Source organism: Juglans microcarpa x Juglans regia, chromosome 6S (assembly GCF_004785595.1).
Source record: "Juglans microcarpa x Juglans regia isolate MS1-56 chromosome 6S, Jm3101_v1.0, whole genome shotgun sequence".
Lineage (NCBI taxonomy): Eukaryota > Viridiplantae > Streptophyta > Magnoliopsida > Fagales > Juglandaceae > Juglans > Juglans microcarpa x Juglans regia.
The window spans coordinates 18727108-18752410 of record NC_054605.1 but is presented as its reverse complement, the minus strand read 5'-3'; the positions used below and the strand labels follow the sequence as shown (position 1 = coordinate 18752410).

At 34.3% G+C, this 25303-nt stretch overlaps 2 protein-coding genes across 2 annotated transcripts; one reads left to right on the top strand and one right to left on the bottom strand.

Annotated features, from left to right (window-relative positions):
- Positions 1-11491: 11491 nt before the first annotated feature.
- LOC121237623 (ethylene-responsive transcription factor ERF027-like) lies at positions 11492-12432 on the bottom strand. The gene has a single exon (XM_041134453.1). It carries the CDS (start codon positions 12318-12320, stop codon positions 11598-11600), a length of 723 nt encoding a protein of 240 aa, XP_040990387.1. The 5' UTR covers positions 12321-12432; the 3' UTR covers positions 11492-11597.
- Positions 12433-18462: 6030 nt separating this feature from the next.
- On the top strand, positions 18463-21381 carry LOC121237555 (sugar transport protein 12-like). The gene is made up of 4 exons (XM_041134345.1): positions 18463-18720; positions 18864-19189; positions 19677-20306; positions 20424-21381. Exons 1-4 carry the CDS (start codon positions 18591-18593, stop codon positions 20907-20909), a joined length of 1572 nt encoding a protein of 523 aa, XP_040990279.1. The 5' UTR covers positions 18463-18590; the 3' UTR covers positions 20910-21381.
- Positions 21382-25303: the final 3922 nt, after the last annotated feature.

The following is a 25303-nucleotide window of genomic DNA, read 5'->3' as shown; positions in this document are numbered from 1 at the left end:
CCTAATCCCTTTCTCAACTGCTTCGCTTCATAAAAGTTCTTAGGCAATGCAGACCCTTCGGGAAGCACCTCGTTAAATAAGTCCAATACCATGTTTATTGCTTTCGTCGACATCCCACACAATGATTTAATGTGAAGCAACCGCACAATAAACGACATTTTAGAATGTTTTGTACAACCTGGGTAAAGCTCGCGCTTTGCATCTTCCCACAGTGAAGGGAAATTTTCACAATCAGTCCCTGATCCACCAGTTGAGGCATTGTCGTTAACCTCATCCATAAACATCCCAGCTCCAATGTCACCCAACATCTCCTCCATCTCATCATGCTCATAATCATCATCCATATGCCGCAAATAATTGTGATGATCGACCAATACATCTGCTGACCCTTCATACGGCTCACCATGCAGTACCCATCGCGTATACCCCAGATCCATACCGTTCACAAATATATGACGCTCTACTTCATCCAATCCTATCGCACACAAATTTTTACACCCTCGACATGGACACTTAATGTAACCACGACTATCAGCAGAAGCCCGTGCAAAATCAATGAAAGTTCTTACTCCACATGCATAGGGTACGTAATCCTTTCCAAGTCTATCGTCCAGACGCATCCAATTTTTATCCATTTCTAAAAACATCTATATATTAATAACACGTACATTGAAAATTCACATGCATGTCATGCTCCAATTCTTATTACTTTGTTGATAAGGTAGTTGGTCCTATCCTATTCGAGATTATATTCTCCATATTGCACAAATCTCGTCACTCTACTAATTTCTACGTTAGTAGAAATTTCGGCAGCACCTCCCCATAATTCTCCAAGTATACATGTTCAAATATCGGGATTGTCACCCGACGAACAGTATACCCGAAGAACAATGAAGAAGACACCGAAACTTCATATTAAACGTGGAAAGTAGCGAGTAACAAAAATGTGCAATACAGATAATATAATCTCAAACTGTCCACACTGGACAATTCAGGAATCAGTGGACACATAAATGTACACTGATTCCCAAACGGGTCTAAGGGTATTTATGCAATGACACACGCATCTAGCAATATAATCATACAATAATATCTCCATATTTGTTAAACTAAAGAGGGATGGAAGATTATGTGACCCCCTGTTTCGTGTCTTGTACACAACGAGGGAGAATGATCTTGAAGAAATTTTGAAATTTTGGTCTAATTACTTAACCGTCACAAACTGTCCGACCTCGACACTCCTCTCAAGGCCGAAGAGACTATGACAGTCAAGCAATTAGACCAAAATTTAGAGATTATAATTGTTATATATAATTTTAAATGTTATTATATAATTTTAATTATTATCATTCTACAATTATAATCTTAATTCTTATACTTAATTTAGTGAGTTATTTACTTATATAGACAATAAGTATATAATTTTTATATAAGAATCTATTTGATCCTTATTTCCTTTCTCTTTAGTTTATAATAAATAAGTATATTTACATATTCAAACTCTACTTATTTAGTAGTTTGAAGACTTTTTTATTGAAGAGTATTTTAAAGGTTATATTATAATTTTAATTATTATCATTCTTAAAATATAACTTTAATTGTTATACTTACACTATCATTCTTAAATTTCAATGGTATTATAATAATTTTAATTATTATAATTCTTAAAGAGTTACTTTTATTTATTATTACTTAATTTAAAATATTATTATCACAATTTTTCAAATCCATATCACAAAAACACATTGTATAAATATCATAAAATTCAAATAAAGACAAGAAATAAAAATTTTTTCTTACCAAACTCAACTCTCTCTAACTCTCCAACTCAACTCTCTCTCTCTGTGTTGCGCGCACGGGAGAAGAAAAAATGTTCAATGGCGCTCCCGTGCACGCACTGCTTAAGTTCTAAAATTATTTGTTTAAACGTTCGAACGTTTAAGTTGTACGTCCGAACGTTAACTTAAACGTTCGAACGTTTAAGTTTTACGTCCGAACGTTATTTGATAAAATGCTCGTAGCGTTCGGACGTTTACAGTACACGTTTGAACGTAATAATATCTTTATAACATAAAATCTAGCGGGAAAGTTCCTGCACTTTAATCATATATGTTCGAATGTATCACAAGTTTTCGTTTGAACGTTTCTAAATTTAGAGATAAACGTTCGAACATTTAACTTAAACGTCCGAACGTTTATTTCATCAAAGTGTTACCATATTTGAGAGTTCAATTTTCCGCACTAATTTAAGTAACGTTCGAACGTTAACATATTTGGTGTTCGGATGTACATAATTTTCTGGTGATTTTCATCAAATAACGTTCGAACGCATAGTCTACACGTTCGAACGTCTGAATAATCATACTGAAACCTTAATCGAGCGGGAAATTTCCCGCTCTTATTTTAACGTTCGAACGTTAACTTGAAACGTTCGAACGTACGATTCCTACCATACGAACTTCTTACTTATTTGTAATAATCTAAATATATTCAAACGTCATTCACAAATAATAATTTAAATATTTAAAGTTCATATCACAACATACTAGAAAAAACTCACAATATATTCACAAAATAACATGCCACATGTATTAACATATTTTTAAAGTTGAGTAAATAATAAACATGTATTAACAAAGCCTAATGAAAATATATTTCTAATAAGAAACACAATATTTCAAATTCATATCACAACATATTTACAAAAACTCACAAACTATTTACAAACTATACAAATAATAATCACAATATTTCAAGATTAAGTATAAAATCACAACAATATATTGATAAATTTTAGAAATATACCTAGCACTCACAATATCCTCTTACAAATCAAAATCTTCCAACTTCTCAAAACAAGCAATCCTTCAAAAAAATACAACACTAACTTATTAGAAATATTCTATAACAAAAACACATTCTATAAATATCATAAAATTAAAATAAAGATAATAAATAAAAATATTTTCTTACCAAAACTCAACTCTCTCTAACTCTCTAACTCAACTCTCTCTCACACTAACACCCTCTCTCTCTCTCTCTCTCTCTGTCTCTCTCTCTCTCTCGCTCTCTCTCTCTCGCTCTGTTGCGCGCACGGGAGAAGAAGAAATGATCCGCTTCCTCCCGTGCGCGTACTGATTAATAACGCAAATTATTAGTTTAAACGTTCGAACGTTTAAGTTGTACGTCCGAACGTTATATGCTAAAATTTCACCCGCTCATAACGTTCGGACGTTTACAGTACACGTTCGAACGTACCCTTCTTATTTATATCATAAAATCTAGCGGGAAAGTTCCCGCACTTTCCTCATATATGTTCGAATGTATCACAATTTATCGTTCGAACGTTTGTAAATTTAGAGATAAACGTTCGAACATTTAACTTAAACGTCCGAACGTTTATTTCATCAAAGTGTCACCATATTTGAGAGTTAAATTTTCCGCACTAATTTAAGTAACGTTCGAACGTTAACATATTTGGTGTTCGGATGTACATAATTTTCTGGTGATTTTCATCAAATAACGTTCGAACGCATAGTCTAAACGTTCGAACGTCTGAATAATCACACACATACCTTAATCGAGCGGGAAATTTCCCGCTCTTATTTAACGTTCGAACGTTAACCTGAAACGTTCGAACGTAATAGTCCTACTCTTATTTAACGTTCGAACGTAATATATAAACTATACCATATATATAAATGAATAATATATATTAAATTGTTACTTATTAAATTCTTTATTATATACTAACTTATACTATAATATGTATTCTACATTTTATATATCTATAACTATATACTACATTGTATAGTATGATAGCATAATACTTTAAATGAGAACATAAATGTATATAATATATAAACTATACCATATATATAAATGAATAATATATATTAAATTGTTACTTATTAAATTCTTTATTATATACTAACTTATACTATAATATGTATTCTACATTTTATATATCTATAACTATATACTACATTGTATAGTATGATAGCATAATACTTTAAATGAGAACATAAATGTATATAATATATAAACTATACCATATATATAAATGAATAATATATATTAAATTGTTATTTATTAAATTCTTTATTATATACTAACTTATACTATAATATGTATTCTACATTTTATATATCTATAACTATATACTACATTGTATAGTATGATAGCATAATACTTTAAATGAGAATATAAATGTATATAATATATAAACTATACCATATATATAAATGAATAATATATATTAAATTGTTACTTATTAAATTCTTTATTATATACTAACTTATACTATAATATGTATTCTACATTTTATATATCTATAACTATATACTACATTGTATAGTATGATAGCATAATACTTTAAATGAGAACATAAATGTATATAATATATAAACTATACCATATATATAAATGAATAATATATATTAAATTGTTATTTATTAAATTCTTTATTATATACTAACTTATACTATAATATGTATTCTACATTTTATATATCTATAACTATATACTACATTGTATAGTATGATAGCATAATACTTTAAATGAGAACATAAATGTATATAATATATAAACTATACCATATATATAAATGAATAATATATATTAAATTGTTATTTATTAAATTCTTTATTATATACTAACTTATACTATAATATGTATTCTACATTTTATATATCTATAACTATATACTACATTGTATAGTATGATAGCATAATACTTTAAATGAGAACATAAATGTATATAATATATAAATTATACCATATATATAAATGAATAATATATATTAAATTGTTACTTATTAAATTCTTTATTATATACTAACTTATAATATAATATGTATTCTACATTTTATATATCTATTTATATCTATATACTACTTATTAAATAATCAATAAACACCATAAGCTCATAAACTATTCACAAAATTCACAAACAATAATCACAATTATTTCAAGAGTAAGCATAAAATCACAACAACATGCATGTATAAACATATTGCTAAACTTTAGAAATATAACAAGCACTCGCAAAAAAACCAATAATCTAATTGTCAATAATATTATATAACATCGTAATCTATAACATAAACATTTATAATATAATATTAAATTGAAAAACGTTCGAACGTAATAATAATTACGTTCGAACGTTTTGTGTATATAAGGCCAAAACCGAACGTCGAAACGACATTTCTATTACGTTCATCGTCTACTCCGTTTCACGCCGCCACGCCTCCTTCGCCGCCGCCGTCAACTCCGCCACAACCGTCATTAAAGGTAGGCATTCATCTTTTATTCAAGTAACATGTATTTTTTTGAAATTTGGATTGAGTTTTGTGTTAAACCGGATAAGTGATGCCGGATTTTCAACTTCATTTTCCGGCCACCACGGCTAGTCATTTGCCGAATAGTCACCGTAGAAATGTTTCTTGAAGTGTATACTTCATTTCCACGGTGACATTTCGGTATTTAGAACCGTGTAGAGAAATTTTTGAGATTTCAATAATGGCTGAGTCGACTCAGCCATTCTGCGTCGAAACGTTCGAACGTTTCACCAAGACGTTCGAAAGTACGACGTTTAAATTACACAACCGTTACGGCTTCCACGTTCGAACGTTTGATTATAACATCCGAACGTAATGATTTTCTACATTATTCATGCTTCGACGTTCGGACGTCCATATTTATGTTCACACGTAAAACAAATACGTTCGAACGTAATTGTTTTAACGTCCGAACGTACGTCAGTCAATATTTATTTACTGCTTATGTTCGAACGTACATTGTTACATTCGAACGTATTTGTTTTACGTTCGAATGTAAATATATTGACATTATTTTACGTGCGAATGTAGAAATAAACATCCGAACGTTTTATCTTTACGTTCGAACGTTATAGATAAAACGTTCGAACGTTACGGCAGAGCATCTTAGAATTAATACAAAAAAATGCATTATTGTAAATAATTTTTTTTTTCCTTTTCTATTTTCAGGATATGGCTCTTCCGCTGCATACTAGGAAACGAGGGAGGGAAGGAGCCACGTCGGACACTGCCCGTATTGGAGCTCGTACTGTTATGGTAGAGCGAGAGATCTTAATTAATGAGTTCGACGAACTCTGTTGGCAGCAGACGAACCTAAGAGATGTTTTCCTCAGTAGAGGCTGGGGAAATATCTGCACATTGAGGGGGAAGGTATACCCCTCAATGGTTCAAGGATTCTATATGGGGATGTGTGACATGCCTCAGGATGCATCCTCTCACACCGTGACTGTACGCGGTGTTTCCATTGAGGTATCAGCAGATGTCATCGGCGAGCACCTTGGGATTCGTCGAGGAGTGGAGACATTTGCACACTCGACACCCCGTGAGGATGTAGGCACTTCTACATCATCTACTGGTCGGGGATGTGAGCCAGCATCAGCCAGAGATGCAGGCCAGTCAGAGGCTGAGGATACTGGCGTCGAGGCTCGGGATGATGACCGAGACGAGGATTTCTACATCCTCACCGGGAGGGATCGCATGCAGATCGAGCGGAAGAACGCCTTCAACCAGAACCATCTGCTGCATTTCTTCCGCATGTTGCACCTTATTGTTGCAACAAATGTCGATCCTGTGGCTCATAAAACCACATTTAGTCGGCTTCGGGCACAATTTTTGATACGAGTGGCACGTGGAGATCCTATAGATTTGCCATTGCACATCTTTCAGAGGATCCGTTACGAGGCGAGCATCGTCTCCACGGATAATCTCCCATATGGTGTCCTCATCAGCCGACTATTACTTGCACGGGGAGTGCCGACCCAGCCAGAGGACCGGGTCAAAGATCAGATGAGCCCCCTCGACATGACCACGCATCGACGTAGCATTGGACAGGCGAGGGGACGTCAGCCACCCCCTGTAGAGGATCTAGTTCCTCCGACGCAGCCTGAGCCAGGTCATGTCGGGAGTAGTAGTCAGCATACGCCGAGTACATCTGCAGGAGATGTGCGGCCTGCTTGGGTTGATGCGGTCATCTTACAGCTGACTGCGCATATCGATCATAAGATCGATCGATCGCTCGAGGCTATATCGGCGTCTGTTGCCGAACTCACCCATCGTGTAACTATCCTCAACGACAAGGTTGATACCTTGACTGAGGAGGTACGGAGTTCGACTTTTGCGGATAACGTTATCATCTGACTGTTAATATCAAATTTTGTATTTTATTTTTAATATTTGTAATGAAAAATATTATTGAATATTTCTATCGTTTTTTAATTTCAATTTTTAACCTTCTTTGATGTTATATTTTTCAACTTTAATACTAAATCACTGCATTTCAAATATATATAAATCAATAATATATATTTATATATTACAAAGTGTATATATATAAATATATACAATTCAATTTTTTAGACTTGTTCACAAATTATGCACAATAAAAACCACATAATTTTTAAATTAAAGTCATTTAATTTAAATTTACAATGAACGTTCGAATGTTATTACTTAACGTTCGAACATTGGTGCAAACATTTTACGTTCGAACGTAAAATTAATAACATTCGAACGGTTGCGCCAAAACATTTTACGTTCAAACGTAAATAGACATAATGTTCGAACGTATATGTAACGTTCGAACGCATATTTCCCATACGTTGGAACGTAAAAAAATCTCATTCTATCTTTAGTGACGGTTTCCAGAAACTGTCACAGAAAATACCTTTTAGTGACGGTCTAAAGACCGTCACAATTTCCTAACCGTCACTAAAAACCAATTGTATTGTAGTGTACGTTGATTAAATTAACTGTTTTTGGACATGTACATAGTATCATATTTCCAAGTGGGGAATTAGGAAATGATGGTTGAGATCACTTGAACATCCATACTGTTTAGAGCAAACAGGATGGCTCAATTCGATCGATGTTGGCCGATCCACTACAAAGACAAGAAGTAAAATCACAGGTGTTGTCCAGCTAATTAGTACGTACGTCAATGGATAGTCTTGGCCCTTTTGAAATTGCGGGTCATGTAACTCATGAAGACCTAATCCTAAGTTACAGAGATAAAAAAACACTCTTAATTAGAGCGACAATAACAAATCGAATTACAGTGATCATGTTGATCATAATCTAGTCGATTGGCTTGAGAGATATTCGGGATTTCCCATCTGAAAGGTGGGTGGGGAACCATGGCTGCAAAGTGGATTAGATGAAGATATGCTAACCTAGTCAAGTCGGCCACAACATGTTAATTAATTAATAAATAATACCAATTTATTTATTTATTTTGATTTTTGAAGGGTGAAAAAAATATCAAAAGATGTCAGCTAGCTTCGAGCTGGGGGATGATGAATAAGTAGCAGCAGCAGTAGTAGTACTACGTCTTCAGTGATGATCTAGCTCAAGGAGAGAGACGCATCACCAACTTGAGAAGGTAGTGAAGATAAAAAGCATTGTAGGCGATGTCGGCCATGCTGGTCCCATAGTCAAACATTTTTTGAGCTCATTCAAAGTTAAATGGATTTCGGCTTCTTTGTTTTGCATCAGACATAACCCCACAAACATCATTTCCTTTTTGATTTTACGGATAAAAAAGTATCCAAAAAGACTAACAGCAACCTTTTTTCAACGTTGAAGGCCTTCCCCTTTCAGAGTTCATGGCCGACTTGCAACCACACTACTTTCAATATTTCTGCCGAAATTTGCAGGGAAGACCCACCTAAATTAAGGGTATCTTTAGGAAAAAAATATATTATTAATTGTCTTCGATTATGTCGTTTTGTTGATGCTACACATTTTAAGTAGTTCTCATTTGAGTAATTGATATTATATGGAGCCATTTAAAATTTGTCATAGTAGTACTAATGAGTATCAAGCGAATAGTATGAGATCATCTATTACGAAGAGTTGCATTATTCCAATATTAAAAATTAGAGCAGTGCTACTCTGCCGCTCATATCTGCCCGCTACAAGTTACCACTAGGCCAAAATTAGTTTTTCATCTTTTTTCAATTTTTTTTTCATATTAAAACATTTTTAAAAATATAAAAAAAATATCAATACACTAATAGTCATTTCTTTGACTATTAAGTAAAGAAAAAAAAAATTAAAATACATAAAGTGTCAAAATATTGTGTCGAAGTGGCATTATTCTAAAAATTAATTAATCCTTTTTAAGCTTTGGGCGGTAATATGTGTTTGGCCGGAATTTGTCTGTGTCACTTGAGCCTTGATGAAAGCTCGTTTTCATTTAATTTTAAATTGAAGTGGATCGTTTTGTTTGATGTTGAAGAAGTAAAGCATGCATGAATGATAAACATGATATTAACAAGTTATTTGAATGTTATATTATAATTATGATGAGATATGATTATCTAATAATTATTTTTCTAGAGCATCTTCTCCTGTTTTTTAACGTTGTTTTGAGTGCAGGTTGTCGGCCCGGCCTGCTCAGTGGTTTGAACCGAAAGCATGCTTTGAAACTTGTTTCGATAAAACTGTTTATTCGTGGTTAGTTTTTTTTTTTTATATAAAAATGACTTAATTTTTTGTTAAAAATCGCTATCGATAAAGGAGGGTTCCTTCCCAGCCCAGCCGCCCCTCCCCCTAGCCGCTAAATTTATTTTAGTTATAAATAATCATTTTCATCTTAAATAATTCGTCATAAATATTCGTTATTTTTTGTAATGATGATAGTTACGTTCGATCCTAAACATTTAAGTTATTTACTTTGACCAGCAAAAGATCAATATATTTTGTAGATGGAAAATTAAAAGACAATTCTTAAACAAATTAGTTTTTTCAATTCCGAGGAGAAGAGGTCCGCATCAGATAGCTATCATGGTTCGCTGGTGTCTCGCTGTACCTCTGACTTCGATTTGAAGAAGCGAAGTTATTAAGTAATTGTCTCTTGTTGTGTCGTGGCCATTACAATTGGCAATATATGTAGGTATGTACATTTTGTCTCGTAAAACACATGCTGCCAATTGGATCTTCCGTGAGTGCAGCGCACGTACCATCTGGCCCTACAAGATATGGCACGAGATGCTTGTCTCTCTAAAGAAAAGAAAAAGTCATGCAGGCCGTCTTCATCTGCTGTGCTTGCCAAACATTAATCTAAATAATTAGTACGTAATTTCAAATAATCCTAAATCATGATCAGTGATATATTTACTATTTTACTTACAAGATTTATTTTATTAATTTTTTTAAAAAATTTAAATTTTAAATTTCAAATATCATGATTTATTCAATATATCAATAACTGACACGTGGATAAATAAGATTTTTATAAGTTTTTTTTTTATTAGCATTTTCCATCCTAAATTCATCCTTTTATAGTCATCTCAAATTCGGATTGCTCTATATTCATCCGCAGGAAGCAAGCAATTGTCTCCTAATTAATTACTTTGGGAATATTAATGCCTAGCTATAATTAAGTAGCACTCTCGGATTACGAGATCAATCCTTTAAACTTATTACATGAACATGAGCCCTTGCATGTGTGGACGTATTAGAGAGATAATTCGAACACGTACGAGCTAGATCAGGATCCTTGTCCTTGATTTACGTGATTACTGATGATCTTTTTACGACACCTAGTTCACATATTCCTGCAACCCTAACTGCACTTTGGATCGGAAAACCTGATATATTATGGCGCCACGTAATTGATTACTTCAACATATTAATATATATACACTGAGAGAGAGAGAGAGAGAGAGAGAGAGAGAGCGAGCTGTTCATGGTAACATGACGATCATTATTAATTCCCCGACAAATGAACAGTTTAATCATGCATAGAGAACACATTCTCTATTCTATCATGATCAGTACTCGAAACCAATTTCTGTAGCTTTAAATCTTTCGTCAAAAAAAGATATTGACATTGAGAAAGGAACCATTAGGTTTTGACTCATGATAATCTAAAATAACGAAAAGTGTGACCGATATCATTATTAATCAAAGTTTGTTTTTCCACTTAATTGACTTTAATTTTTCCGAACTTCTTTCACAATTAGGAGAGATTTGCGTTCGACGTCGACAGAGAGTACAAAATACTAACTCGTTTTCTTACTCCGAATTTGGTTTTCAAATTTCAAGTAGCTAGCTACCGTATATAGCTTTCTCTCTGTCTCTCTTATCTGCTTATTATACAGACCCAATTTGCGCCCTGATCAAAACCAGCCGAAGCTCCTATTTTACAGCCGAGATCGATCAAGAAAACATGGCTCACGGCAGCCCTTATATATTCCCACGGAGGCAAACCATAATCTCACAAAGATGCAAATTCAATCAACTTCTGTAAGTACATACACACAGAAACAAAAACAAGCAAAATAAAAATATTCTAATTCTACGGCCAATATCGTCCCAAAACTCTATTAACGTACGTGTTCGAAAGTCACTGTGCCCATTATCTATTTATCAGTAACCTTGTGATCATGGCTTCCATCGACCTAATCCTATTACCTCATTTATATTTGATGACAGGCACATAATGCAAAGGCATTTTCGTAGTTAATTTCTATTCCCTTTTCTATTCTACTTTCGAATTTTGCATAACGTTTACTAAAATGGCTCTGGAGAATTCTCAAAAATAGTTCCATAAACTCTCTCCTCCATCTGAACCTCCCGGCGAGTCATCCGATGAATTTATTCTCGGCGGGGACACCAACATTCCCTCAGCCATGTCCACTAGCAGATTTGGCATGCCAAATATAGCCTCCTCATCCAAAAACTCGTCTCCAGATGTTAAACCTGATTCATGCGTAGGATTCCCATCGCTACGTGAGTACTGCTGCCCGAGTCGCTGATTGTCACTCGATTCAGCCTTTTTCAATGCGGCTGCTGCTGCAGCGGCGTTACGTATGTCAAGGGGCGATGTAGAGGCCGGAACTGGGTACGAACCAACTGACCCAGGGAAATTGAGAACTGCATCGCCACCTTTTAGTGCTAGCGCCGCCACGTCATAGGCGGCAGCGGCCATCTCCGGGGTGGGGAACGTGCCCAGCCATATACGTGTGGTCTTGCGTGGCTCTCGGATTTCCGAGACCCACTTGCCGCTCCGGCACCGAATTCCGCGATACATTGGGTGTCTGCTTGAAGAACCCGAGGCCATGGCGGGCTTTGGAGATTGAATTGGCTTAGCTGAGGGAGATTCACACGTGTGAATAGGGTGCGAATTTTGGACTTGGTCCAATGAGTAGTACTGCTCGGTGGGAGGATGGGGAGGGTCAAGGGCTGGCACTGGTGGCTGATCAAAGGGTTGGTCTAGTCGACGATGTTGCATAGGTGAGTTGTTATGGTCAGCCATATTATATATATATAGGTAAGCTAGAATGTGGGGATTTTAAGGACCAAGTGAATTTTAAGAAGGATGGAGACACTGATATAGAGAGGTTAATTGTGGTTGAGATTGTAGATGTGGGTCTGATTATATGTATACGTGCCAAGAAAAAGTTGAAAGCGTGGGGATATCGCGGAGAGGCCAGGGGATGATCAGAGACTCAAAATCGTGGTACCAACTTGGAATTAGTAATTACTCGTGCTTTAGACGAAAAAGTGGAAAAAAAAATGATACATGACATAGGGCAGGGATCACTTCTTTGGTGTGTAAGACTGTATATACGCTGATGACACGCATTTATGCACAGGCTAGCAATTAGCTGTTCTCTACCTTCTCTCTAGTACTACTGCATCAAGCTTCGTCTCCACTCTCTCTCTTTCCCTTAAATTTGCAGTTAAAGGTTCTTATTTTCTGGAGCTGAGAACTAGGGTATAACTGTGACCTGCATGCGTAACCCAGATTAGAGTCTATATATATGTCTATATATATATATATTACAGGATCATTGGAATGAGCATATACATGTATTGATTCGCCGTTTACCGGGGCTTCCATTCAAAGACTTATTACACTTATCGAGCATATGATTCTGTTTACGGTACTACAAAAAGGCATGAAATTTTGAGGACCGCGGAATTGATTAATTGGGCCAGAAAAAGATTAACCTGATCATGATCATCACTCTCCTTAATTATCTTTCTTATCGATCAGGGGTTTGTGCAAGGTGTTTGTATACATACAATATTTCATGTTCGTAAAGCAAGCCCTCCATTGCTGAAAATCGGTTGCCGAGAAGAGAGAGAGAGAGAGAGAGCACAGAGCAGAACAGGAAGAAAGAAAGTTGGAAGTCTTTTGCCTTCAACTTAAGATCATATGTAAAAGTTCCATGTGCTCAATAAATCAGTCTGACATGACAGATGAGTACTGATATCCAATGATTTTGGTTTTGTTAACAGTCTTAGGTACCTTTACGTTGGACCCAGCTCCTCTTCTCTGGATGGTTTTGGACCGTCCAGGTTCTAATTCCGAACAGCCGTCCACCTCAGAACCTCTCCAGTATCGGTTTTATTTGCCCCCCCCCCCCCCCCCCCCTATTCAGGGTATGTCACGTCTCTCTCTCTCTCTCTCTACTTCACCACCGACTGGCGATTGCTATCTCTACTTCTATTTCATCCCAGAAATCTCTCGGGTCTCTTCATCTATCAGGAGCATATTAATGGCATGCCGATTTGTATAGAATTTGGTTGTTGCTCAGTCAAGTTGTCCACGTATATCTTAATCATATCCCTAAAAAAAATTACAAGTAAAATGAACTTATTTTTAAAATATTGCATAAGTTAGCTAGGAGTGTATCTAACATATTTTTCGTGTTAATCACAATTAATATTACTTGCTCTTGTTTTATATTTTCACAATTATTTAAGATGATTAACAATACTTTGATCTCCCTAAAAATGATTAACATGAATACTTCTCCAAAATGTATCGTCCGGCCTGGTACGTTGAACTATATCTTACATATATCATGGACATTGGTATGCTTGATTTGTAAAGATTTTGGTTGTACGTTCAGTCAAGTTGATCTCTTCGTATATCTTAATAGTTTTATTAGTGTTAAAATAAAGTTCAAACATATGCAGATCATTTATATTTAGAGACGGTAATTTAAGTATATCACATCAATAAATACGATTGAAATTTAAGACATATCGTATCAATAATTAGTAGGAACTGAAATATATAATAAGACTGAAATTAAAATAAAATATAAAAGGATGAACACAGCCCGACCTTCTCCAAAGAGTATACTATACATATCTCTCCCTCGATCTGTTGAATTATTTCTGTCTTTGCTTTTCCCTTGGGGCACCACTTTCGCGATTTCTTCCAAACCATTTAGGGGAATGGAACTCCAGATAAAGCAGAAATATGTCCCTTTCTCTCTTTAGAAAACCAAAAGAAAAAGGAAAAAAGAGACTCAGGTGATTCTAATTCCTTGAATAGTATTTTGCCAACGAGGTGCTCTTATGTCACCTACGACCAAGTCCCCACCATGGACCTCTTTGTGGGTTGCACATGGCTTTAATGTCGTCTGTGTTGAGTGATATCTTTCATTCATAGAATCCGCAACAAAATCGCGTCTTCGCCCCTTTTTCAGATTGTACCTTCTTATGCGACGTGAAGAAATTGGATAATTAAAGCTTTTTGGGAACCTTTTAGATGTATGTATATATGTACCCACAGTCTTTTTGTGGGTTCACAGAAAAAAAAAACACATTTTTCCTGGGCCAGCAAACTAATAAACCATTCGTACGCAGAAGAAAGATGAGAATATATATTCAGAAATTGTTCAAGATTGCAAAGGCATAAATTCATGATCAATTGTTCATTATTTCATCAGTTTGCATCTTAACTAATAATTAGCTCTTTCTAATTTTCTTCTAATAATGGGAAAATCACACTATTTTTGGTACAAAAGAAAAATCAAGTCTTTACACTTGATCCAAAAAAGTCGAGCAACAAGCTATATGCAGCTTGGAATGCACTGATTTGGATTAGGAAGCACTATAAAATCTAGATGCACGAGACTAAAGAAAATGAACACAAACTGTTTGATAAAATCCCTCAGTTACAATCGTGAGAGTCCACTGTTAGTGTTTATAAATCTACAAGACATCAATACGAGAGGTATTCTCTACCGTTGGTTACATGTAATTGTACAAGGAAGTGCCGAAATTGAAAGATACATATTTGGTACAAAAGGAAACTAGCCGTTGAAAGGGTTGATGCAGTTGCCATATGTACTGTGAGCGGGCAGATCTTCATGGTGGTGTCGCGTTGCCGTTGTGGTTGTTTCCATAAGAGGTACTGGATCTTCAATAGGTAAGTCTTCAATTCTGTTCATAGCCGTTGTAGAGTCAATTGTATTATTCGAGATCTATTGATCGACGATCTCTATGAGCTCCACTTTTTTTCAAAACAATATATGAGTTTGAACAACGACGTTACTTTTTATTATCGTTTCACTTTTTATCACGAAATCTAATTTGGGTCGTCGACTTATCATTATAAAAGTTAAGACTTCTTCTACTTAAAAACCCTACATCACACACTTGGTTTATTTTTTATCTTTTTTTTTTTTTTTTTTTTCCTTTAACTGCTGAGTAGATTTTTTATTTTTATTTTTTTAAATTATCTATCATTAACTTGGAGATGCATTATATATTATCTGTTAAAGTTAAACACAAGTATATTTCTTTTGTCCGATATTCTTTGATTTAAAGTTTGGGACTCAGTACGGTCTTGGCAAATAATGGTTCTCTTTATTCACTTAAATAAAGTATCTTTAATTTTTCCACGGTGTTTTTAAAAGTAATTAAATTGACAAGTAAAGTATCCATTTAGTCATTGTGCTTTTAAAAGTAATTAAATTGAGAAGTAAATCCAGATAGTCATTATGCTTTTACTACTGCTGAATCTAAAAACAAATATTCAAGAGACAACATTTTACTTAAACAAAAACTTAATCTCACCTATTATAGAAAGGGAGGACTCAACTTTTATGGACAAACCGTCCAAGAGACGAACTCCTTTTTTTATTTTTACTATATAATAAGGAAAACAAGAACGAAAAATAATGGATTACAGTTTGGACTAACTCTAGTAGACTTTGACGGCGTGTGAAGACAACAAATTTATCTTTCAGCCACAAAAGTCAGATTTGAAAGATATGATAGTGGCGATTCTGGTGACTTGGCGCGTATGGCCGTGAGAAGACCTGTTGGAAGGGATGGCGCGTGAGGACCACGCATGGTGATTTCTTCAAAACCGCCACTACCCTCTGAACGATTTGCGATCTCAGAGTCTTCTTGTGCTGCATGTGTCTCTCGTGAGTTGCAAGAAAACTGCAGATCTGACTTTTTCAACCTTGAAGGAAGAAAAATAAACTAAGAAATGAGAGAAGGAGATAGAAAATGAGGAGGAGAAAGGAGAAAGGAGAAAGGAGGGAAGGAGTGGAGGAAGGCCTCCTCCTCCTCCAGTAAAATTCAGATCTTGGGATTTTTATTTTTTATTTTGAATGAGAGATAGGATTTCTTTCTATGATCTATAAAATATTATATTTCAGTAATATATGTAATTAATTTGAACTTTAACTACAAAGTGTAATCATCTCTCATTCTCTTCGTTCTAGCTACTATGCAAGGCGCATTTATAATGAATTAATTAATACTTTATGCACTAACGGCGAAGTCTCGTTTGTTTTTATAACTCATCTCAATTCATTTCATCTCACATCATTTGATTATTACAACTTTTCTAAATTTTCACACAAAATTAAATAAACAATTCAACTTTTTTAAATATCAAAACAAAAATAATATAAAAAGAATATATTTTAACAATATTTTATTCAACATTTTAACTTTAATCTCAACTCACCTCATCTGCGAAAACAAACAAGGCTATGATTCGCATTAATAGCAATTTAAAACTCTTATATTTTTACAAAATCACAATACTTCCTCAGGACTATTAATATCTAAATTAATGAAAGCTGTGAACCTATTATCTAGGCTACTTTAGTCTCTAAACTAATTTATAAGTTTAACATGTGATCACGGTTGAAATTATTCATGTAGTCTTGTATTGTAATACAACGATATACCGAATCATTCAATAGATTGGTTAGTGCTTAATAATGTAATAATTTGATAACTAATCATATTCATAAAGTAAATAAAGTGCGTTACAGCAAATTTGGTTACGGAGAAAAATCCTTTAAAGAACTTGTTAAATGTAAAACCCTACGTGGCAGTCAAACCCAAAATAATCATTTTTATTATTTGAAAATCAGTTACGAGTAATTCTCAATTACAAAACCTTCGCTAATTGACTCTTTTACTTGGTCGGACAAACGATCCGTTTGCCTTCAACAAGTAGAATCACTTAAATAAACAATATAATAGGAATTTGACTCGTAGTAGAACTCTGCTGACGGAACAAATCTAATAGGAGTTTGAGTCACAGTGAAAATCTACTAACGGATTTTGCTGGCGCCTAATACTTATTTTCTCAACATTGACAGTTTAGCATTCAAACTCTTTTCTGAATAAGATCTATCTCATGGAACTTGGCTTCTACACTTTTGACTTATCTAAAACACTTCCTAACAACCTCTAGATAAAATCAAAATAGCCATAGATAAAGTCAAAGTGTTTTACATTCATCCAAATTACAAAACCAAAAATAAGATAAACTCTTTCATCTTATTCACTTAGTCATATCCAAACTTATTAACTTAGTCACCTAGTCCTAACCAAACTTCTGCATCTACAATGATCTTTAGTGCCAGTTTAGATTTGGAAGTTTAAAAAGTGTTTTTTACAACCTAAAAGCTTTTTTGAAGAAAAAAATTATGTTCGGTAAATTTATAAAAAAAATTAAGAACTAAAAGGAAAACTACAAATCCACTTCTTAAAAGGGCACCAAATTGAAGTTTTTGTTAAAAAAAACTCCTGCAGAAAATGTTAGATTTTTAAAAAATCACGGTAAATAACTTTATTTTAGATTCATGTTTATTGTAACTAACTTTAAAGGCACTTTTAAGTACATGTTTATCAAACAGTAAAAAATTTGTTAATAGAAGTTTTGGAATAAACCTACACAATTAAAAGCACTGCTTAAAAAAAAAAAAAAAAAAAAAAACTCTATTTGCCATCCGAAACAGGCCAGTAGTACTACCAACGCATGAGTTAAACTCCAATTTAATTAGTTGTGTACGTGCTTATCTTTTATAATCCAAAATCGCATGGCCTCTTTTTGTCAAAACACAAGCTGTAACTGATCATGATTTCATCTGCTTTCGATGTTAACCAAAAATAAAAAGAGTATGATTCCCTACCAAACTCTAACATGCACGTGACGATTTCTTCTCCCTAAAACTCAGTCCTCGCGCATGCATAAATCGATTGATCAGAAGGATACGATACTTAGAGATTTTCTGTTGAGACATCTACGTGATACGTACGCTTCAATCGGATAATTCATATGAATGAACTATCATTATCCAATTCCAATATAATATATATCCTGGCATATGACCTGATCTATAAATTTCACGACCTCCTTTACTAATTTTATTTTCAACTCCTCCTGGCTTCTGGACCTCCGTTTCCAGTACACCAGGCGGACTCCTATATTTCTCTGCTAGGGAAGTGATAAATTAGCTAGGTCAAAATGGCTGGAGGTGCCATCGCTGCGTCGGATGGACGGGAATATCCGGGCAAACTCACTTTCAAGGTCTTTGTAACTTGCGTAGTTGCAGCCACTGGCGGATTAATTTTTGGTTATGATCTTGGAATTTCAGGTAACGATCTTAAAGTTCAAACACTTTCGTTTTGAAATTATTCCTTGCGCGCAATCCCTTTTTAACATGGTGTTTTCTATATATCTTTATGTATTCGAATTAAATCACCAATTAATTTTGGTTTTTGGTGATCATGTATTTAGGCGGAGTTACATCCATGGATTCCTTCTTGGAAAAGTTTTTTCCCGCTGTATACGAAAAGGAGACATCGATCAGACCTTCTGAAAACCAGTACTGCAAATTTGACAGCCAGACATTGACGCTGTTTACTTCGTCCCTGTATGTTGCTGCTTTGGTCGCATCCATTTTTGCAGCAACAATAACGAGACATTTTGGGAGGCGAACTACGATGCTTTGGGGTGGAATACTTTTCTGTGTTGGTGCGCTTTTCAATGGCTTCGCTGAAAGGGTCTGGATGCTTATTGTTGGTCGAATGCTACTAGGTTTTGGTATTGGATGTGCCAATCAGGTAATTAAATAAGATTCATATATATATATATATATATATATTTATATATATATATATATATATATACAGAAGTATGTGCTTTAAGCAAACATATATTTATATATTTATATATATATCCATCTCTTTAATTATCATACACATAACAAAAAAAAAGAAAAAGGACTTCGGGGAGAGAGTTGTAACTCAGTTTCACATACTAGGAGAAAATAAGTGGCACTAAATTTTTTATTTTTTCACCAATATTGATGATTATAAATTAGGAAATGTATATATATACTTATAATTATATACTTATTATTATAATTATACGTATACGTGTTGACATGTTAGCTGTTGAAATTGTGAAAATTTTAAAATTAAAAATTCAAATTAAAAAAAAAAATTAAAGTGATAAAATAGAAGGGATACTGATCAATACGTATAATATTGTATTGTAGAACTTTTCTCAATACGTAGCCTGAGTTCCTATATATACATTTGTTTGCAGTCTGTGCCAATCTACGTTTCTGAGATGGCGCCGTACAGATTCCGAGGTGCTCTCAACATGATGTTCCAATTGGCAATTACTATTGGCATCCTCGTTGCCAATCTGCTGAACTATTTCTTCGCTCAGATTGAGGGTGGTTGGGGATGGCGTTTGAGCTTGGGGGGTGCCATGGTTCCTGCTCTGATAATCATTGCAGGTTCGTTTTGTCTTGCTGACACACCAAACTCCCTGATCGAGCGTAACCATTTAAAGGAAGCCAAGGAACAACTCGTGAAAATCCGTGGCATTCCTAACGTAGACGAGGAATTCAACGATCTGGTGTCGGCCAGTGAAGCCTCGAAATTAGTAAAACACCCTTGGGTTTCTATTTTCCAGAGAAAGTATAGACCCCAACTCACCATGGCCATCTGCATTCCCTTATTCCAGCAACTCACTGGCATGAACGTGATCACATTTTATGCGCCTGTTTTGTTCAAAACCATTGGTTTTGGAAGCAGCGCGTCTCTTATGTCTGCAGTGATCACCGGCACCGTCAATTGTCTCGCAACCCTCGTTTCGATTTTCAGTGTTGATAAGTTTGGAAGAAGAACCCTTTTCCTAGAGGGTGGTGCTCAAATGTTCATTTGTCAGGTACGTACACTAGAAATCTAAAGCCACTCTATCTTCTTGGTTCCTTTTTTCTTTTGTTGTAGAAGTGTACTTCTGATTTTCATGTATCATGTGTACGTTTATGGATGTAATGTACAGGTTATAATTACAATAGCAATTGCTTTTAAATTTGGAACGACTGGAAATCCTGGAGAATTGCCTAAATGGTATGCATATGGAGTGGTTTCCTTCATCTGCTTATACGTAGCTGGATTTGCTTGGTCCTGGGGTCCTCTGGGATGGTTGGTTCCCAGTGAGATTTTCCCACTTGAAATCAGGTCAGCTGCTCAGAGTATCAATGTCTCCGTCAACATGATCTTCACCTTCGCCATTGCGCAAGTCTTCACGTCGATGTTGTGCCATTTGAAATTTGGGCTGTTCATCTTCTTTGCATGCTGGGTGGTGATAATGACCCTCTTCATTCACAAGTTCTTGCCGGAGACTAAGGGCGTTCCCATTGAAGAAATGACGATTGTGTGGCGAAATCATCCTTACTGGCGCAAGTTTGTTTCCTCCGAAGGAGACGCTTCTGGCCCTGAATCAGGAGATATTCAGTTGGAAAAAGGAGGAGAACAAAAAGTTTGATTATCATATGCAGGCCGTTGTTAAAGCCTCTTCACTTTATCGTCGTTTTTTTTTTTTTTGTTTTCCGATTAATCTGACGTTTCATAGAGCGAGTTTTTTCGAGTATTGTTTTTCTGCTTGCGGTTTTTTTGACAATTGTGTTCATTCTTTCGTCTGCTATTCTGCTTTGATTATCATGGGTTCATTTTTTTTTTGGGCGCCGGGGACGGGGGGGTTTGTCTGCAACAGCCTTTTGAGTATTTAAATGGTCTCAACCATTTCGACATACAGGCCTGTAGGAGAAGGCCCCTTGAAACTGGGCCTCGTTTGAATATGCGGGACAAGTTTGACCAACACTCTCAGATGTTTGGGCCTTTCTAGGAGATGGATCCAGACTTGATCCGTGTCTGCAATGCATGGAAAACTAGTTGGGCTTTTACACTTTAATCTATTATTTGTATTTATCTTTACATTACTTAGACCATGAATAATTGAAAATATTTAAATTGTATATTATTTATGTAACATAATTTAATTTAAAAAATAAATTTTAAAATTTAAATCTTATAAATTAAATTATATCGTATAAATATTATATGGTGTAAAAACTTTCAAATAATGTATCAGCTAGTATTTTCGAAATACAAATGACGTGGCATTTCCATCACCATGCTGATCATCCCTGATGCTTCATTCCTCGAATAATCCCTCCCAATCCAATAAAAAAGCCGTCCTCTAATTGTTCGAAACTATCGTAAAAAAAATGCCGAATTAGGAAAATAACAACAAGGTAGAAAAGTCAGATACTAAATTAAAATTATAGAATGATCTTTTCTTCTTCATCAGTTTGGCAAATTGGCTGTTGATTTTTTATATTAAAAGACGGTTACGACTTACGACTTACCTGTAAGTCTTCGAATTAAGACGTTAATCACACGTTTGGTTGACTCACTTCCTCTGAAAAGTAAGCTTTGTCACTGGATTACAGACTCATGTTGACTAGATACGTAAGAATGTGTCAACATACTGCACATTCCATTTTTCTAGAAAATAAAGAAAACGATTCCTGGGTTCACATTCGTGGAACTTACGAGACATGGTTCGAAGAAACTAATGTCTCCATGTTAAGAACAATGCAAAAGTAGTACTAATTGAGACGCGGACACGGAATTAGATGATCATGTGGTATATAGTAGCTAGGATTCTGAGGATGATGGTATTTTGACTGAGTTAGGGTTCTTAATTCTCCCCGCAAACGTCTTTTCATGCAAAAATGACGTGAAGACTTTTCTTTACGCGTTCGTACGATTAGTATTTTGAATAGGTAGTGATAAGATTACTATCTATTTACAATTTATTTACTATTTATAGTATTTTTATTTTTTTATCATTTTATTTTAAATATTTTTTTAACATCTTTAATAGTTAAGAAAAAATTAAAAAAATATATAAATTTATTAATAATCACTTCTTTAACTATGAAGTAAAATAAAAAAAATTAAAAAAATTAAATATCAAAAAAATAATAAATAAATATAATAACTCTATCATTTTTCTTTTGAATTAAGGTCCACCTAAAAGAGTTTTGGAGTCAATAAGGTTACCATTTTGGTCTATCAGCCATTGATCACAGAAGTTTGACCAAGTTAATTAAGCAAACTGCGGCTGCATGGCACTTGCCTAGCTCGTGTCGTGCTCGGATTGCCCTGGCTGGCAAATATCATCAGATTTAACACCGCTCAAATCAACGCTAGCTCCTCGACCTTGATTTGTACGCTAAAATGAGCTTTTTCACCGACTTTATTTGGCCTCCAAAGCAACCGACTGGAATGAAAGTACTGTGAAATCACCTTTTATTTAAAAGATTAAGCAATATTTTTTAATTTATAACTTTTAATTTTTTTATCTAATCATTATTTAATTATTATAATTTTTTTAAAATTTTAAATAAAATATAAAAAAAATAATTATTTTTTTAATTTTAAAATAAAAATAATATTAAAAAAATATATTATAACGATATTATAATTTTATAATATTTTTATTCAATTTTTTTCTCATTTTTCAAAACCACATAAAATATCTTAATTTAAATCATTTTATAAACTATCTCACTACTATTCAGAAATTTTTCAGCTCATCCTATCCTTCTCAATATTCAAACAAGGCATAAGTTGAAAATATAAATTTAATTATTTATATACTTTAACACTCCCTCACGTGTAAGCTAGACTATCATTCAATAAGTAGGCTCATAACGTAAAATATTTAATTAATTAAATGAAGCGTAGAATTATGATTCAATTTGAAATATTCACAACTTATATTAAAAACTTAAAAGTCATATAAAGAGTTACATTTAATTATTTATATCTTTTAACAAGTGTCATTACCTGTTTGATTTTTGATACCTTCCTACGGAAGAAAAAAAGTATTTACTTCAAGATGATCGATCATGCATGGAATATGCGGCCGTCATGAACAGGGATATATAATCCACAATCCACACGGGACAATGTCTATATACGTGGCTCCCCTCTAGCACATGCCATTCACAACCTTATAACTGTTGAATAATTCCTTTTGATTTCTTAGACAAAAAAAAAAAAAAAAGAAGAGAACTTGGCATGCAGTTAGTTTGTATCTTGTACTTCTTGAGCTTGATTTATCTTCTTATTCTTTGTTTCCACAATCAAGTTGAAATCTTTGATATGGCTGCATACCAAAGTTTGTCCTCAATCGGACAAGCGAAGACGATCATGGTGAGGACAAGAAGATCAGTCGTATACGAATGCTGGCAGCCAATGGCACACCCTTTTTCCACCGCCCCAATTCATGCAGCTGGGACCGGCTAGTTTTGATCATTCTTAATTTTCTCTTTGATGCATGTAGTTTCAAGCGCCTTGCATATGTATATATGGAGCAATACAGCTAGCTTAGCCGACCTACTGCACCAAGACAAAAAATCAAAGGGCCGGGGGAATGCCCTACCCTCATATTACTAACACATTTTTAAATGCGTAATTATCGGCCACCTCCCATATATATATATATATATATATCATGCTAATATTAGTCATAATTAAATATATATATATATATATATATATATAAGTCATCCGAGGCAGCATGCAGCATGGACGATTTGGCTTAATTAATTTGATGCTCAGTGCTTATCCTTTTTTTGTCACTTTGTTCATTTTTTAATTAGTCAGCTTTAACCATGCACATTGCTAAAAGGATAAGATTGGAACCCACTTACCCCTGAAAATTACTTCATGCATGATCACTTAAATCATGTGCCAAGTAGATGATATTGATTTAAAACTAAAAATAAGAAAGTTTCATATAGAATTTTCTTTCTTTTTCTTATTGATCTTGATATTATAATTAATTTGATACTCTATACTGGATGATAAGGATATGAGGTAGCGTATGGAATCACACATTGCTTGAGAATGAGCAATTCTTATTCTTTATTATGGTTTTAAAGAGATTATAATATTTATATCATTGATGAATATTTTAGAATGAGAAAATATATTTACAAATGTGAATTGTGTAACTGTCGTGTAGTTGATTTAAAAAAAATGAATAAAACATGAACTATTTCTTACCTCTTCATTGAAGCGTTAATTATAAGATACTATTTCTTTTCTCTTTCAAGGAGCTGGATCAAGATTTGTAGTAAATGAAAAACGTAACAAAAGAAATAACTTTCTTGTAACATCATGCTCTCGTTTTATGACATGTATATAAAAATTTAGCCTTCCTTTGACTCGTCTTGAATTAGGTGCATGGGATTTGAAATTTTGAACCGAGTGGATTCAAAACAAACAAACAGAAACCGACAAAGGAATTTAATTAATTTTATTGTACTGCATGACTAACAAACTGTAACTAGGCAAGTCAAGCTACCTAATTCTCAAAATGGAAACCGTCCACACCTTTATTTTGCCTCCCTTGGCTTGACAGAACACCAACCCAAAACGTTATTCATACCTCCGACAAGCTCATAAATTAAATATTTAAGGATAATATTTTCCATAAATAAATATGTCCGCAATTTACTTCTTGAGGTTATAAACTTATTATCTACGTCATATACGAGCCTACCATGGGCCCTTATCATGAATTTGGCCATATCAAGGTTCGGACAAACAAACATGTACATACAAACTCTCTCTCTCTCTCTCTCTCTCTCTCTGGCTTTACGTGTAATTTGGGTTGCAAACTTGCAGGCGCCAACAGTCATATGTGTGGTCGGGTCATAAAAGGACGCTTGAAAAATCGAACTTTAATTTTAAGTTCGATTTTCTCGAACTTTATCTCTTTTTTTTTTTCTTTTTTAATTCTCTCTCTCTCCCCTAAAGGCTAAAAAGGCCGTCCAAAGGACCTGAATTAAATTCCATTCC